Genomic DNA, 18,012 nt, shown 5'->3' on the forward strand with positions numbered 1-18,012 from the left:
CGATCGAGCTCATCATCCACATTCTCACAAGCTGCAATATCCAACTCATCACCCGGATCATCCATATATACTTCATCCAGAGTATCTTCATTAGTAACATTTTGATCATCACACTCTACCTTGACTGGCTAAAGTACAGGCACATGCAAGTGATTACTCATTTCTGAATCAGAGAGATCATCCAAGTCATATCCATACTCAAACACATCAGGTTCCTCAGCATTAGCATCACTCTCACAATCCACACAATCCACAGCAATGATTTTATATTCACGTGATCACAATTTTTTTTTTGTTAATAACATGTGCTAACATGTTATTAACATGTTAACATGTTCCCAAAAAAGCCGGTGGCAAGCGACCTGGTAACCGGATAAAATCCCGCCGGGCTTTTGCTATACTCGGCGGTCCTGCCGGGAAAAAGGAAACCCCGACGGGTCCCGGCGGGGTCGTCATCTAGCCCGGCGGGGTACAATTTCCTATATATATGGGCCCGGGGGGCCCTTTGGGAGTTCATTGTTACTGACAGCATACACAGGTAATAAAACTTGTGTGTGTGTGTGTGTGTGTGTGTGTGTGTGTGTTCGTGCGGGCAGCCGCCCACTGTCGCAATGCACGGCAGGATGTGGGTGGTCCGCCACACGAGGGATGTGTGTGTGGGTGTGTGTTCGTGCGGGCAGCCGCCCATTGTCGCAATGCGTGGAAGGATGTGGGTGGTCCGCCACACGACAGGTGTGTGTGTAAGGCCATTCTTCGGAATGGTGCTTACCCTCGGGCACTTAGTCGGTAACGCGGCTAGTCTGTGTCCTATGGTAAGTATGGCACGTCGTAGCGGTACTAGTCCATAACGCGGCAAGCATAGTATCGTTATGGCGATGTCACCTTCCCTTCCCTTCCCTTTGTCAAATGCGGGCATATGGTCGGTAAGGCGGCCAGTGTATGTTCGTATCCTATTCGTATTCCCATAGAATCGGGCAGCATTTTGTCGTTAACGCGGCAAGTTGGTGTCGTCCGCTAGTGCATAAATTGTTTTTTGCATATTGCGGCATTTGATCGTTAACGCGGTCAAAAAAATGTCGTAAATTTGCTTGCATTTTACGGCATATGATCGTTAACGCGGTCAAAAAAATGTCGTAAATTTGTTTGATTTGACTTGTATTGTTTTTATTGTGTTTGATCCATGCGATACTTGGTTGCTAACGCGGCATGAGTATTTCATGGATCAAAGTTTACATCATATTGTCTAAACGTTTTATTTTATAATATCGTGATTCGTAACTCGAAAAAATGAATCTCTCTCTCTCTTCCTACCCCCCTCTCTCTCTCTCATGATACACTTCACAACATGATAGATGTGTAGATAAGGATTTCTTTTTTTTTCTCTTAAAATATACATAATTCCTAATAATTTCTTTTTTCTCCCTCTATTTACTTAAAAATTAAAACAATACATTATTTTCCTCTTTAGGAACTCACAAAAACATTAAAAATGTCATCTAATGTTTCTTCTCTCTATCTGTCACAACTCTCTCTTCCTCTCCTCTCTCTCTCTCTCTCTCTCTCTCTCTCATGATACACTTCACAACTCTCCTCTCTCTCTCTCATGATACACTTCACAACTCTCTCTCTCTCTCTCTCTCTCATAATACACTTCACATCTCTCTCTCTATCATGATAGGTGTGTAGATGAGTACTTTAGGATTACAAAACATTATTTTTCTCTCTTTAGGAACTCACAAAACTATTAAAAATGTCATCTAATGTTCCCTCTCTCTCTATCTATCACACCTCTCTCTCTTCCTCCCCCCCTCTCTCTCTCTCTCTCGTTCGATAATGTAATGAATTGATAAGTAATAATGCACTTGTTACGGTTGTCTCACGTTCGATAATGTATTGCATGATGTTGAGTTCAGTAATATTGTTTGATATTCTATTTTTGTTTGATCATTGATAAGTAATGATACACTTGTTGCTGTTCTCTCACGTTTGATGATGTATTGGATGATGTTGAGTTCATTAAAATTATTTGATATTCCGTTTTTGTTTGAACATTGATAAGTAATGATACACTTGTTGCTGTTCTCTCACGTTTGCTTGATGTTGATTTCAGTAATGTTTGATATTCTGTTTTTTTGTGTTTAGTGATATTTGCTAGATTTATGAAGACGACCAACATGCTTTCCCCCGAAGAGCGTAAAATCGTTCTACGAGCAATTCGCATTGAAGCAGTCATCACAGTGTCACAATGTGCTGATGATGTCGTCAAAAAGATCAATGAGTCTGAGATACTCATGCGAGATCTAATAGACCAGATATGGGAAAATACACAGCGTCGGCTTCGAAGCGGAGGCAACACTGAGTTGCTTGATAGAGAGAAGATAGCAGATTTCAACCATCAACATATAACACGAACCATTTTGGGGAGCATGCGTGTAGCATGCAGTGATCTTAGATATGCTGCCCCGCCTAAAGCTAATATGCAACGTCTATAGTTATGGGACGTTGTATGGAGCGAGCAAAGAGCCAAGAGCAAGCGCATGAAGGCGTTGGATGCAGAGTCCCTCCCCAAAAAAGTGCGCATTGCCCAGGACGTCGCTGCAACGTCCAGCCAGGCAGATGCAAGTGGTACAGGTGTCATTAATCGTACTATCTACAATTCTATGTGCACACACCTCATTGGCATCCCGCACGAGGCTCTGTTCGAAGGGCGAACAATAGGCTCTGGTGTTTTTGGCACAATAAAAGAGTATACAGTTAAAGGTATATCATTTTTGCCGGAGCACATTACTTTTTGCGAAAAGCACTACAAAGGAGAAGGCAGTGCCAAGTTCGAGAGCTTCCAGGCAAAGCAGGGCATGCAGGTTCTACACCCATCGATTGTCAAGTGTATTGCCTTCACAAAAGAATCTCCTTGGATCACTATTTTCCCGTACTATAATGGCGGCTCGCTTGGTGATACTCTTCTGAAGGTTCCCTTCAGATTTAGTGAGTTCACCAGAACAATTTTTCGTTTGGATCGAGGATGGAGACAACCCCTGCCTGATAATATTCCTTTAAGTCATCTAGAACTTTCTAAAATAAAACAAATAGTAATAACCATGCCACATATTATGCATGCCCTGGTGGAAGGCCTAGCGGCAGCACATCTGGCAGGAATTGTACATACCGACCTACATCCATTCAATGTAGTGTTGGATTTTACAAAAGAGTTGAAGCCACGCATAGGTATTATCGATTGGGGGTTACTGCTGAGAGCGCCCAAAAAACGGGTGTCTCTCAATTTTGTATTTGAAGCAGACAAGAACCCTGAGAAGGTGGCACAAGCGCTCCTACGCAGACAGAGAGCGAAATAAACGGCCGTGGATAGCCCCGGAGCTTTATGATCCGTTTTTGGCAGATGCATACACTCCTGCATCTGATGTTTTTGCCTTGGGATATTTATTACAAACTTTATATGACTTTTGGCAGAAAGTACAAGAGTTGTGGATGGATAATAGTTCCCATGACAAAGTTACCATGGATACTATTATTCATAGAGTCAAAAATTGGATGTTTCTGCCTAATCGCGATGAGCGAAAATCAATTTTGCAAGTAGTTGAATTTTTTAGATCACTAAATACTGACCCAATGAGGGCACAACGTCCTCTTATAGAGATATCGGTGTCATTCACCCCAATTTTGTAATGATACAGTATCAGGAGATTAAGTTTCAGGAATGGCATTTTGTTTCTCTCTTCAAAATTTGATGTGTCCATTGTTTGAAATATTATCTCATTGAGTCTTTGCAATATCTCTCTCCTCTTGTGGTGTTTAAGTTTATGTTTTCTCTTCAAAATTTGATGTGCGCGCATTGTTTGAAGTATTTTTGGAGTCAAGTGGATATTTCTCATTGAGTCTTTGCAATACATATCTCCTCTCGTGGTGTTAAACTTTAAGTTTTTGAGAGTAATGGTCAATTTATCTTACGTTGATCTTTACAGTTCATTAAAATCCTAAAGTCATTTATGTTCATGCAGATATGGCAGAGGCGCAAGCAAACGAGCATCAAGAGTTAGCCAAGAAGGCATATGAGCGAATGAAGGCCCTTGCACATGGCCTGACAGCCCGCGAAGCTACAAGAACAGCATGCAGGTTGTCGAAATGGACAAATCCTACTTATGCCCAATGGAAAGACATAAACAAACGCGTAACCACAGAGATGATAAAGGAAATATGGCCATGTCCAGATGGCGAGATTAAGAAGGGAAGATGGAAGATTTCATGTTGCACTCACAATGATATCAAAACTAATGCCGAGCGCATTTTCTTGGAGGTGTACGGTCGTCCTCTGCATAATGCCGACGCTCCACTCTATTTTGCTAAGATGCTATATGCTCAATTTATCCTAGAAACTCCAGTGGACTTCGCCTCCAGAGAGGCCACTGTCAACACCCACGACATACGTGAAGAGACAGTGACATTCACAAGGGAAGAACTTGCTGTCATGGTGGAGGGCGCTGGATTGGAGTTAAACAAGGTCAAAGAAAGCTTAGGGGCACAGCTAGCAGAGAAGGAGAAAGAAGCTGAGCGATTATCTCAAGCGTCAACTCCTCCCCCGGCCAATAGAGGGATTCAAGAGCAGCTCATAAAGATCAGCCAAGATGTACAGAGCATCTCTTCACGTATTGCTCCTGTGCGCCAAGGAAACCACATCTCTCATTTTTTGATACATCCTGATCTTGTGGGAGTTTCTGCTGAGGCTACTAGTTCCTCCACCCCGCAATGTCCTGTATGTTACAAAGTATTCGATGGGTATATACTACCCTGTGGACACTACTACCACTTAATATGTTTAGTGAGGCAAATGCAAAATACTTCCACATGTGCATTGTGCAGTGTCCCAATAAATCAAGGTATTTATACAGTGTTCGGCATGGCGAATATAAACCACCAGGATCTTTAGATGCAACTCCTAGTGCAATTCGTAATTTATTTCAAGATGAAAGCTAAGAAAGACAAATCCTACTTTTGTATTGATAATTTCTCCAAATACGATCATTTGTACAAGTACTTTTTATGAAATTAATGAAATGACTTCTTCCTCTATGTCAGTATCTTGCTCCAAAATTCTTTCACCATTTACTCTGTCGTCTGCTAAATTAAGCTCATCTAAGTCAATGTCTAAATTGTCTTCTATCTCAAGGGTGGTGCACAACGGGCGTCCAACATCAAAGTTCTCGTCTACTACATCATCACAATTGTACATCCATCTGGGCATATCTTCTTCATACTCTTCGCTTTCAATGTCTCGCAAGATCTTTTCATTGCAATACATGTAAACAAGTTTATCTACTCGATCTGCAAGAAGTCGATTGCGAATAGTACTGTGAATATATTTGTACATGCTCCAGTTTCTTTCTGAGCCTGAGTTTGAAGACCACTGACTTAGAACCTTCATCGCAAGGTTGCGCAATAAAGCATAATGCTCACCACCATTCATCATCCACCACTTCCATGCAGGTTGCTCTTTAGCCATTTTTTGAACAAGGGAGTTAGAAAATAAACCCTCTTTCAATCGAAATGAGGTCATCTCCTTTATGCACTTTACATGATCATCATCATTATTATAGAAAGTGTTTACCACTTTATAAAAATCTTGCACCACCTCAACGTTGGACATCAAATCCATATTCCAATATTCAACATTTAACATGTAAGCAGCACTGTGTAGTGGTGAATGCGCTCCAATCCATCTAGCATGAAAGTACTTCAATAGAACTTTTCTTTGTCTACTGGAGAATGGTACACGCCATTGCTTTTCCACCACTGAATGCTCTAATTTCTCAGGACACTCCAAACTCCGCTGGACAGTCCACCATTGCATCCATGCTTTTCCGAGATTAGGTGCTCTTTGATCAAGACTTCGTACGGCATACATAACAGGCATCATTACATGGTATGCATCCATCACACTGTTCCACCAACTTCTTCTCGTAAGCGCTGCCTTCAAGACTTTGATTTTCTCTTTCACTTTTTCAATTTGAGTGTTCTCCCAGTCATGAAATGCCATGCATGTAAATGTTTCACAAACTACATCTTTATTTCTAAGAAGAGACTCAAAAGTGTAAAAGTGAGTGTAAAACCTAGTCTCCGCTAGAAGCTTTAACATAACTGACATGCGAGGTCGAAAAATATCTAACACTCTCTGTTTCTTGAGCATGAATCTCACAAGCTGGCGAGCAGTGTCGACGATTGAGGCAAACCATTTGGTATCATCAGATTTATACCAATCTTTTATTACAAGATTCAAACTATTAGTATTACAGCCTACCGGAAAAATATGTGGATATTGTCGTTGTAGGATTTTAGATACATTTTTGTAATTTTTTGCATTGTCCATGATGACTTGGACTACATTTTTGGCACCCACTTCCTCTATCACAGAGCTAATGACTTGAGCAATGTAAGCCCCAGTTTTGATTGAACCAGCTGAATCCACGGCACCTGATTGCACTCTCCTGCGGCAATCCCCAATATTCTGGAGAATCTTGAGCCATTTCCCAAATCTTTCTTCACACAAGCCTCTGCCCTGTCTTTCATCAAAGCTGTAAATTCCATCTTCTCCAGAACCCTGATTGCACTCTCCTGCGGCAATCCCCAATATTCTGGAAAATCTTGAGCCATTTCCCAAATCTTTCTTCACACAAGCCTCTCTCTTCTTTCACAAACCGAAGGAAATTTCTTCCTCTGTGGAGGCACCAAAAAGTGATGACACGGAAGCGGTATAGCTGTATATGCCTTTATAGAGTGTCACACTTCCACACACCGATACAAACACACCCAGAACACCAGACCCATGAGCATGTACAAAGCTTTATTTCAAAACAAGTCTTCGTCTCTACAAAGTTGGATACCCATTATATCCTTAGAACCATCCTCACCTAGCACCCATTCACAATTAGCCCATTCTTAACAATCCATTGTCTCTAATCTCATGGCTAGCATCTTGCTCCCCTGATGTGCATGCTTCTATCCATGCCTAGCTCCCTGAACATCAACAGTAACCAAGACACCAACACACTACCATGACCAGATACATCACCAGTATCATTTATCTTTGAATTCCCAGACAACACTTCCATACACATAGACTAACAAAGACAAACTAGCAGTTACCCCCACCACTTCAATTCTCGAGATAGGCCAACTTAAAGCTTACATCTCCACTGCTTATTGACACCCTTCAAACAACTTCAAACTGCAAAATCAGTTCAAATTGCCAGAATGAGAGACGGCATAGATTTCCTGATGCCTTTGCCACAGAAAATTGTGTACAGCGTTGAGAGGAGAAGGCTCCACAACAGTAAAACTAGCAGTATTGAAATACTCTCTGAGCTCTATAATCTTCCCTACCTTCACAGTTCACACATGCACCCAACACTTGCTGCTCTCATCAACAGTCTCGCTTTCCTTCACTCCTTCGCTGCAGATGGCGTTCTCCTTTCTCTACTTGGCTGCACTCGACACCAGCCTCTCCTTTACTTGGCTTTGCTGCAGTTGACCCTCTCCCCTCGTCGCCACCAGCCAGTTGTTCCTTCTCTTTTTCACATTTCCAGTCGGCCGCCACCCTTTGTTCTCTCTACTTTGCTGCAGTCGACCCTCGTCTTCTCTACTGCAGCTACGACAGCGTACAAGGCGACACCCCCAGAAACTCTCCTCTCCTGCTGCTGCTACAGCCCACAGTCGACCCTTCTTCTCTCTCCTTTGCTGCACTCTGCAATTCCCCCCACCTCACACCATTGTTGATGCACGCGCTCTTTACTGTCGGCGCCAGCCTCCTCTTTCCTCCACTCTCAGTTGACACCGCCACCTTCTCTACTCAGCTGCCCTCGAACCCGCCTTCTCTTCTATAGCTACTGCTGCATACATGGGATCACACCCAACCACTACTGCAACTAGAGGTGGCCTCGCACAGTGGACCTTTCTTCTTTTTTACGCCTGCAGCAGTCGACCCTCATTCTGGAAGAACCCGCCACCTGGCCCAGATTGGTATCTTTCCTTTTCATCGAATTCTCCCTACGCCACCTTCCTCTTGACACGCACACATCCATCATCACCTTCCTTTCAACTAATTATATTGGCCCCCTAACAACTAATTGCCCCCATGCCCATGCACACATTCGAATACAACCTACAAGTGCCCATTTTATTTTTTTTGGGACACGCACACATACAGAGTGACCAAATGGCTGATACCATCCCTAGCAGACCACGCTCTAGACAAGCCTGTGCTTCCAAGATCTGATCATTTTCCCTACATATACACTTCCATCAAAGCCTAAAGCCTGATTGCCGCATCCATGACGCCCACACTGAGTCAATGGGTGCTCCATGACTTTACCACAATACGAAACATCACTCATGTACACATGTACAAGTTGAGTTTGAGGTTTTCAAAAACTTCACACAACGGATGGATGTGAAGTTTGCCTTTTTAATGAACATCTCAAGGAGGAGGTGTACTGTGAACAACCCTCGGGATATTTGATGCCTCGTTCAGAAGGCAAGGTATGAAGATTCTTTTCAAATGAGGTTGTTTGGGCCATAGCTGACCTCGATGGCCAAAACAAGAGGCAAAATTCTAGGTTCAAAATAGGCCACCACAGACACAACTCCATAATAGTGCAACACATTGGGCAATGGAGAGCTCAAGTTCAGGTAGACATATACTACAAGCTTGAGGACACTTTCATTTGTTTTCCATCTAGACCTCCCCACCATGGTCAAGGCAGATACTTAGAAGCTTCAACCAATCTCATCGAGTTTTCGATAGGTTAGTAGATGGGTCGCAACAAGGACATGAGTTTGATGCTAGTACTCCATGGTCACTTTTTCTCCTCTCCAATCACCTTCTCCACTGTTGTGTGTGAATTGCACTGCCAAATACGTTAGCAAGACCTCCAAAGAAAGTGGTGGACAACTAAACACACATGGGATAAGACTAATACTTGGTTGCTATATAACAATAACATAGCAAGCATGAAGACTAAATAGTAGGCATTAACGTTTGTCAATGCGATTACAATAAAGTGACGAGGTCAGAAACCCATTATTATGCCAAGCTAGTGTGGTGATAACACTCTCATAAGCATGGTGATTTGTATCTTGTTGAACATAATTAAATCTCAATTGCTATAATGTGTTTTTTATCCTTTAATGAACACGTTTTATAACAATTACAAAGTAATTTTCAAATATACATTTAACAATAACAAAGCACATGTTTAAAGCATATGTTTTATAGCATTTATAAATTAGTATACATTTAATTATTTAACAATGGAAAATCTCACAGCATTTAGTAATTTTTTGTAAAGCACATTGAACGCATACATTTTTGTCCCCACTAAAAAAAACAAACAAATGGTAACAAAAGCTGCAAAATATCCAAGTTTCTCCTTCGTGTGGCTTCGATTGAACAACAAATATCTAGATCCTATGTGTTCAATGAAGATGCGTTACAAATATCTAGATACTATGTGATAGGGAGGGCCTAAAGGAGAGGACCAACAACTGCTTTCTTCTTATTTAATTTTGAGGAATATAATAACAGCAGCTCCGGCTAAGGAGGAGGTTGGGCCGCCATAGAATTGACGAGCTGCTTCCATTGGAGATTGGACGATCCTTGGGCATCGATAGCTTCCTGGGCGGCCTTTCTCCAACACGATGCTGCTCGTTTGAGGTGTGAAGAGGCCATGGTGTGTTCTCCAGCTCGCATGAGGGCTCGAGCTTGTCTCTCCACCTCCTCTCTATGCACGAGTCCATTTTGGTCTGCCTCAAAATCCAACCCCACTTTCCAGCCGTCCACAGAGCACCTGTTGTTGAGCATTTGGTCCGCAAAGTAGGGCCAACCCAGCATGGGCACCCCGGCCGAGATGCTCTCCAGTGTGGAGTTCCAGCCACAATGAGTGAGGAAGCCTCCCACAGCAGGGTGAGTGAGCACTTGGAGCTGGGGGGCCCATTCCACGAAGCATGCACGCCCTTGTATCCTTTCCAGGTAGCCTTGCGGGAAAAGGGCCGTGTCTCCGTACATGAGGTCCGGTCGGATAACCCAAAGCAAAGCTGATTGGCTAGCTTCCAAGCCCAAGGCCAGCTCTTCAAACTGTTGGGCGGACATCACGGCAATACTCCCGAACGATACATACAGAACAGAAGAGCGCTCTTGCCCGTTCAGCCATTTCAAGCAAGTGTGGTCTTCTGGCCAGAGGGCTGCCGTTTGATACGAGGCTAGCCCTGCAACACCAGCAGCAGCTCCTCCTCCCTCGGCCTCTTGGTCAAAATAGGAAGGTGGTAGCAGAGGTCCCACTGTGTATATGGGATTGTTCTCCTCTCTCAGGGCTTCCATTGAACCCTGCTCAAGCTCTTCGAACGTGTTGATCGCAATCCAGGTGCTCTCCTTTAGCCTTGTGTACGGCTGCAGAAACACGTCAAACATGAAGTCTTCCGGATCAAAGCACTGTAAATACGTGTTTAGTTCGGTCATCTTCAGCGGCGGCACTCCTGGGACCCACGTTATACGCTGATCCACGGGCTCTGCAACAACATGCGGCGCAGTTATTAGAAGAGATTTAGGTTGTAATCCTAATCAGAGTTTGATTACGTTATAATGGCGACCGACTCCCGTATCATTAACACAAGTGCTGATTATTAATCCACTGCTAATATACTCATCATAATTAGCTGGATCGAGACGACTTAGTACAAGCAATTACTTCGTGATTATTTATAGAGGACGATGGGGCGCGCTCTTACCACCCTCATCAGGAGATCGGTGCCCTTGCTTCACGGCCATGATGGATGCAAGCGTACCAGCTGAAGCAGTCCAAAAAGCAAGCCGTCGGAGCCCAAATCTGGTGGCAACATCTTGTGTGAAGTAGAGGTAAAGGTCCGAAATCATGCATGTGACCGGGCTCTCCACGTCGGATCGGAGCAGACCTTCCACCAGCTCTTCAAAAGCCGGTTTCAAGCTAAAGAAAGACTTGCACAGCTCAACAAGGGTGTCTTGCCCACTCGTGCTCCCATTCTCCCTCTTGTCCCTTATCTCCGCAAAGAGTATGTCAAGGCCTTGCTCTTCAAAGCGCGGCTGCAAATGCTGCAATAGTGCATGGTTGTGCTGTGTATTAACGAACGTAATGATGAAGCCTTCCAAAGCTAGCTTTATAGACAAGTGCATCATGGGTCCGATGTGACCTTGTGCAGGGAATGGGATAACAACCGCATGTGGCCGATTTTTGATCAGCTCGCGGCGGCTTATTATAGGAAGACCCATTATAATATACTGTTTGTTTAATTCTACCACAAAAATTGAGAGAGATAACACTGCAATCAGCTAGTGTGAGATGAGGCAATTAGCTAGCAGCTAGTGGATCTACGCAGTAGAGGAGGACCAGCTCCAAAGCACTGTAAATGCTTAATTGGAGCTTACGAGCAGCATTTTTATGCTTACAGAAGGAAGGGGCGGTTATTATTTGAGGGCGGCACCGCGCCAATTGCATCACACTTGAGTTCATCAAAATAACGCGCACCTAATTTGAATATATTGACAAATTGGCATTGGATTTTGAATTATTCAACCTTTCGATATTCGTGGTACTAGTAGTCAACGCCGCACGTCTTTGCAAAATACATAATGCCACCCTGAGACGAAGAGGTGGCAATATCAGAATCGCCGTCACCTTTAGACCTCATGATGATGACACGGGCCATGCCTGACCTTACGTCTCCGAAGGCTAGGTGACATAATTCCGACTATCTATTTGCAAAGAGTAAACTATGCTAGTAACATCCAAAATTTCTAAGTTTACCAATTAGGAGTCCACCTTACACAACGGTCGCTAAATTCTTCAAAGAGACGTTTTCTTTTTTCTTTTCTTTTTTTTCAAAGAAGATGATTTGTTTTATTTAGAAAGAAAAACAAGACTCCAATACAACCAAGCTTTTTTGAGAGAAGCTTAACTCAAAGATAGTTTTGTATGGAGTTTTTCACATACGTCAGATCCAAGATAAATTGGGCTAGTTCAACATCTTCTTCTTCAAGTTTGTTTCCAACTCTTGCTCTTGTCTTGCCCGATCCGCTTTGATGCTCCGGATCTTCTTCTTGTACTCTTTACGCACTTCATTAATAGCCAGCGCTTCCTCCACCTCAGTCCTAGATTGCTGAGCCAGCCCGACACACAATGTTGTCTGCTTTTAAAATCATCCTCATCTGCACACACAGAGCATGCCTCAGGCTTGGGCATTTGTGAAAATCTGCATTATGAAATACCAAATAATTGCACATTATCCAGAGACACCAAATATATTCTCCCCTAGTTGTATTACATAACTTAGACGAGCATCCAGTAAAGTCCCCAAGTATGATTTCCTTCCACGTAATTAAACTGTGTTTTCTTGATAGGGGAAAGAAATTGTTGCATCAGCTCTAGGAGATTTTTATTAAATTTGCAGGAGAAAAGGAGGTGGGGCAAAGTCCACCTCTAATTCCAAATTTTTTGTCTCTAGAATTTGTCCACAAACCTTTGTGCATGATTAGACATAGTAATATTGACTTCTTAGGGGGAATTATAGAAGACCATATTTTGCAGAATCTGAATTCCCATTGTTTTCTATCCCAAAGTAGGTTCCGTTTGGCATTCAACCTAACGTGCACCGGCATACCTTTGAATGGCAAGGGGGGATGGGCAGAAGAGTATTGGACTGAGACTAGTGAAAGGCATCTTACTTAAAGGCACTCGTGCATTTGGATGAGTGTAGCCTTGTCTAGGTCCCACTTGGTTAGCTTGGACTGGAGAAAAAACATATCATCTCTATTGAGTCTAAAAATCTGCATTAATTGTTCACGTATAATCCACTTTTGTGTAGTGAAGTCCCATATATCTCCCCATAATTGTATCCCTTTCTTTAACTGGTGAGTTGTTTTCAGATTGTGTTCATCTACACAGTCACCCAGGCAAGGTGAGAACCAAATGGACTGTAGATCAAAAAGACGTGCCGCTTTCCTTGCAACCTTGGATAGACATATTGATTCTCTGACTCTCTTCCATGCAACCCACATAATTTTGACCAAATCAGAGCTGGTAGGTTTGATTTGGATCGAGCTAAAGAATAATGGGAGGAGCGGGAGGTTTTTCCATTGAGGCATCAAAGATAATTTATGTCCACCCAGATTTCTATGCATTAGGATTGCCCAATTCGAATCAGGCTTCTTATAATCCATTTAGCATCCAATTTGTTGGCTAGATCCTCCACATTTGGGATACCCAATCCCCCCTTCTATTTGGACTAAATGCAGTATGTCCAAGCCACCTTTAGAATTTTATATTTATTAGAATCTCCCGCCCATAGAAAACTTTTGCATAATGTCTAAATCCCTTTGATATTACTCTCAGAAGGTTTCCAGAGCTATAAGCGCGTCTATAATAAAGGCTATAAGCTCATCTATACTGATATAGACGCGCTTTATAGATGCGCATATAGATGCACATATAGATGCCTATCAGTAGTAGATGTGCTTATAAACGCACCCGTAACATTTTAAACCACGTTGTCAAAACGCGTCTATAAATGCGCCTACGATCGCTTTTCCTTGTAGCGATAAGCAGATGTTTAAGCACCATCATGCATGTATGTGCCTAGTAGATTTTGTTGGTATCCTTTCCATGTGTCAAACTTTTCCTTTACCTTTTCCATTATCCCATGCCATCTCTATTTCACAGTCACCAGGGATTTCACTGACGTAAACGAGAACATGTGAACATGTTAATAACACAAAAAATCTTGTGATCACATGTTATATTCACAAAGCTTTCACAAGGGCCTAAAATAATTATCTTTGTCGGGCATAAAAAATCTTCTTAGGTGGCCACTGACCAGCTATTATGTGAAGATGGTAACATGAGAACATGTGAATAGCTTATTCCCATGTGTAGCCAAGCTTTTACGGGGTTCCCAAATGGCAAGTGACCTGTTATTTTGTGAACGGTAACATATGAGAACATGTGAATAACTTGTTCACAAAAAATCTTGTGATCACGTGAATATTGAATCCCTAACAGTCACTCCAAATTCTATCGGGATACCTAGAAGTCTGAAAACTTGTCCCTCTTTGTTGATAACTTGACAACCCTGCTCGATTATCCACTCTAGATAGAGGGTCTTTAATCAGTGTTTGATACTAGCTTTTTGATGACTAATTAGGGAGCTTGAGGCAGTAGAGAAGATCTGGAGGCAGTATCAAAACATTTTGATAGATTTTTCATCATTGTGAATCAGGCCATTAGTGTCGTTTTGCAAAAAGCCACAGACACAATTGACATTTGTTATTCGGTAGGTCTATGCCTTTTAGCTCTCCTTTCTTTAAGGCATATTGGACCAACTAACCAAGTGCGTCAGTAGCTATGGCAAAGAGTAGAGAAGCAAGTGGGCATCCTTGTCTAATGGACGTCTTAAGTTCAAAGGGTTCTAAGTCTCCCATTGATCACCACTCACAATGTAGGATAGAGCTCAAGGCAATTTTATTATGGACAATGCATGAGGTTTTGGAATATGAAGAGTGCTTCAATATGTTTTCTATGCTTAATCATCACTTGTCTCTAAATTGTGCATTGCGCATAATGCATCTTGTCTAAATGCTTGTCCAATTTGTGGACCATCGTTTGTTACATCATGGTTGAAGCATCTCAAGAAAGTCATCTATGAAGAGCATCATTGATGTTTTCCATTTGATCATGAGAATTTTGTTCCATCTCCAAAAAAGGAGCCCCCCCCATCCTCTAAGAGTAGGTGATTGGGAAGTATTGTGGAGAGGATTGTCCCGTACACCAGGCTACGACAAGGTACTCAATTTTCTTTCACCTCCCATATTGAAAAAATCTAAGAATCAATCATCCTCTAGATCCTATGCACATTATTAAAAATGTAGCTTCAAATATTGGAAACCACATAATTGGAAAGAGATACTATTAAGCAGCTTGGGAGGACTTCAGATTGATAGAACACCTCCCATTGACTTTTGCCTAATAATTCAAGAGAATGGGAAGGTAATTTTACCTAAAGCACCTTGGATCTTGAGAAATAAGGAGGGGAAGAGAGTGAAGGATCAAATTGTCTCCTTTCCTAACCCTACAAGTGTCATGCATTTTTTAAAGGGGGATTTAACTCAATTGTGTGGTCTAAAATTTAGTGATTGGCACAAGACATTACATGTATGTTCAATTTTCTTGTATAAGCTTCATGATGGTCTTGCATTGTAATTACAAAGAAATGCTTGATTATTGTGGCATTATTCAAAACATCCTAAAGGTTGGATTTTAGGACATTCCAATGTGGTTCAAGGATGTCATGTGTGACCTTTGAGTTACTAAATTTGCAAACCATGTATGGTTGGAGGACTGCTAGTGTTACAAGCCTCTTTTGGTGAGTCCCTAATGTTTGTGGTGAGTATCTCACAAATTATTATAATCTTTATGAATAATATTCAAAATTCATACATATTCTATTATGTGTATGTAGGCTCATGAAAATTATGCTTCCTCCTGATCATAACGGTTCCCTACTATTTAGGTGTGCTACTTAGGGGCACTCACAAAAAGATGCAACTCACTATCTGAAATGTGATGAGTGTCGTTACTTAAGTGATTCGCAAGGTACGGTGATTCCTCAAAAGGTGTTGAGGCATTTTCCTATCATATCCATATTCAGGACATGTTTCAGTACAAGTCAATTGCCAAAATCATGAAATGGCATGCACATAGTCGCTCCACCGGATGGCACACAGTCACTCCACCCGATTGCATGATGAGGCTCCTTGTAGATTCACTAGCATGGCAATACATAGAAGAGGAATGGTCAAAATTCAAGTATTAGCTATGTCACTTAGAAATTGGATTGGGTATGTATGGACTCAATCCATTTTGTCTCAAATAGATATCATGGAGCACATGGCCATGGTAGTAGTGACCTATAATGTCCCTCCTTGGAAGTCAATAAAGCAACGTCATGTAATCCGAGCTCTACTTTTACTTGGCAAGGACAAGGTCTAAAAAATGGATATGTACCTTGAACCTTTGATCGAGGATCTTCACACACTATGATGTGGCATCGAAGTGTATATGATGTGTCTCGACTGCTTATACAATGTAGCATAGAGGTGAAGGCCATTTTAATGTGGACAATGCATGACATTTCGTGATATGAAGAGTACTCCAATATGTTTTCTATGCTCAATCACTAGTTGTCTCTAAATTGTGCATTGTGCGTAATTGAGACTCACAACATCCTATCCAATGGTTTACCAATTTATGGACCATCATTTGTTACATCATGGTTTAAGCATCTCAAGAATGTCATCTATGAAGAGAATCATTGATGTTTTTCATTTGTAGGTCATCAGAATTTTGTTCCATCTACAAAAGAAGCCCCCCCAGATCCTCTAAGAGTAGGTGATTTGGGAAGTATTGTGGAGAAGATCATCCCATACGCCATGTTGTGACAAGGTACTAAATCTTCTTTCACCTCCCATAATGGAAAAAGCTAAGAATTATCATCTAGATCCGATGTAGTCATTAAAAATGTCGCTTCAAATATTTAGCACATATATGGAAAGAGATATTATGTAGCAGTTTGGGAGGACTTGAGATTGATTAAACACCTCCCATCGACTAGCCTAATAGTTCAAGAGAATGGGAAGGTAATTTTATCTAAACCATATTTGATATTAACAAAGAAGGAGGGGAAGAGAGTGAAGGATCAAATTGTCTCCTTTAGTAACCCTACAAGTGTCTTGAGTTCTTTAAAGGGGAAATTTACAAAATCAAATGAAAAAGGATTAGCTCAATTGTGGTGGTCTAAAAACACGTGATTGGCACAAGATGTTACAGGTATGTTCAATTTTCTTGTATAAGCATCATGATAGTCTTGCATTGTAGTTACATAACATTGATTGTAATGTTTTATGCTAAATATTTAATTCTCACCATACTAGCATTAGTAGAAGTGAAGCTTAAAAAAGTGCGTGAGGCCATGTACAAAATGGAGGTAGTGGTAGGTATAAAAAAGTAAAATTGCAAGATGGATTTATTTTTTTGTTGTGCTAGTTTGTAAGACTAGTTGTGCTGATTCAATGGACTTGCCTATAGCTTAGGTAAATAAGCTCAAAGGAGATCCATCCATCCACTATTGATGCAGCCCAAGTAATGGCAATGGAGGCAATGTGCATGATTGAGGAAATCTTTTAAAAAACTATCCTTACTAGTCGCTTACATCTTTTGTTGCACTTGATAGATGAAGTGTCAATGAGTGGTGTTGTGCATGCTCAATGGATGTTCTTCCTTGAGCATTTTATAAAGAACTTGAAGAATTTTTTAGGCAAAGAGGAGGCCAGATGAAAGCATGGCAAAGGGCTGGTTAGTGCAAGACCCATGTGTCTAAATTTCAGAGTATCTCTCGCGTAGATCCTAAAATGCCACAATTGTGGAGTATTGAGGATGATAAGTGCATGGTTTCCCATGTACCACACATTAATGTTAAAGAAGGTGAATACATTCTGTATTCTCAATAGTGAAGGTATGAAGAGGTGGGTGGCAAGGTATGAAGAGGTGAAAACAAATAGATGTGGGGAGAGGAGCATTAAGGATGCTGCATTTGAGATTCGTAACATTTCATATGGAGCTTGCATCACTTCTAAATGATTGTACTATTGATTGTATTTATGAAGAAATGGAAAAGGCAAAAAAGGAAAGAGAGGTGGTGAGAGAAGAAGAATAGTACACCAGAGGATGCAAGTCTCATCATGTAAGTGTGTCTTTGCTTTCTCTTTTTTTATTCAAGTAGAATCTTATTATATAGTTATTCACTACCATTTAAAAAAATTTGTTGTTGGTGGTCGTATAAGGTATACGATGCCATGTGGTCTAAAGGAAGGCATTTCTACACTCAACAAATAGATACAAAGAGAAATCCTTAAGATTGTGGGCT

The 18,012-nt window shown here is 41.6% G+C and overlaps 1 protein-coding gene across 1 annotated transcript; it reads right to left on the reverse strand.

Annotated features, from left to right (window-relative positions):
- Nucleotides 1–9,416: 9,416 nt before the first annotated feature.
- On the reverse strand, nucleotides 9,417–11,464 carry LOC147619575 (UDP-glycosyltransferase 85A2-like). The gene is made up of 2 exons (XM_086773576.1): nucleotides 10,792–11,464; nucleotides 9,417–10,572 (listed from the first exon to the last, which is right to left on the reverse strand). The coding sequence occupies exons 1-2, from the start codon at nucleotides 11,306–11,308 to the stop codon at nucleotides 9,602–9,604; spliced, it is 1,488 nt and encodes a 495-aa protein (XP_086629702.1). The 5' UTR covers nucleotides 11,309–11,464; the 3' UTR covers nucleotides 9,417–9,601.
- Nucleotides 11,465–18,012: the final 6,548 nt, after the last annotated feature.

The sequence above is a fragment of the Cibotium barometz genome, chromosome 33, assembly GCF_041138505.1.
Source record: "Cibotium barometz isolate CiBa-2024 chromosome 33, ASM4113850v1, whole genome shotgun sequence".
In the NCBI taxonomy this organism is placed as follows: Eukaryota; Viridiplantae; Streptophyta; class Polypodiopsida; order Cyatheales; family Cibotiaceae; genus Cibotium; species Cibotium barometz.

Excerpts from the sequence above, each read along its gene's own strand:
- LOC147619575 (XM_086773576.1), bottom strand. The coding sequence starts at position 11,308 with ATGGGTCTTCCTATAATAAGCCGCCGCGAGCTGATCAAAAATCGGCCA. Across the intron at positions 10,573-10,791 it reads CCGATCTCCTGATGAGGGTG|AGCCCGTGGATCAGCGTATA; the intron begins GTAAGAGCGCGC and ends ATGTTGTTGCAG.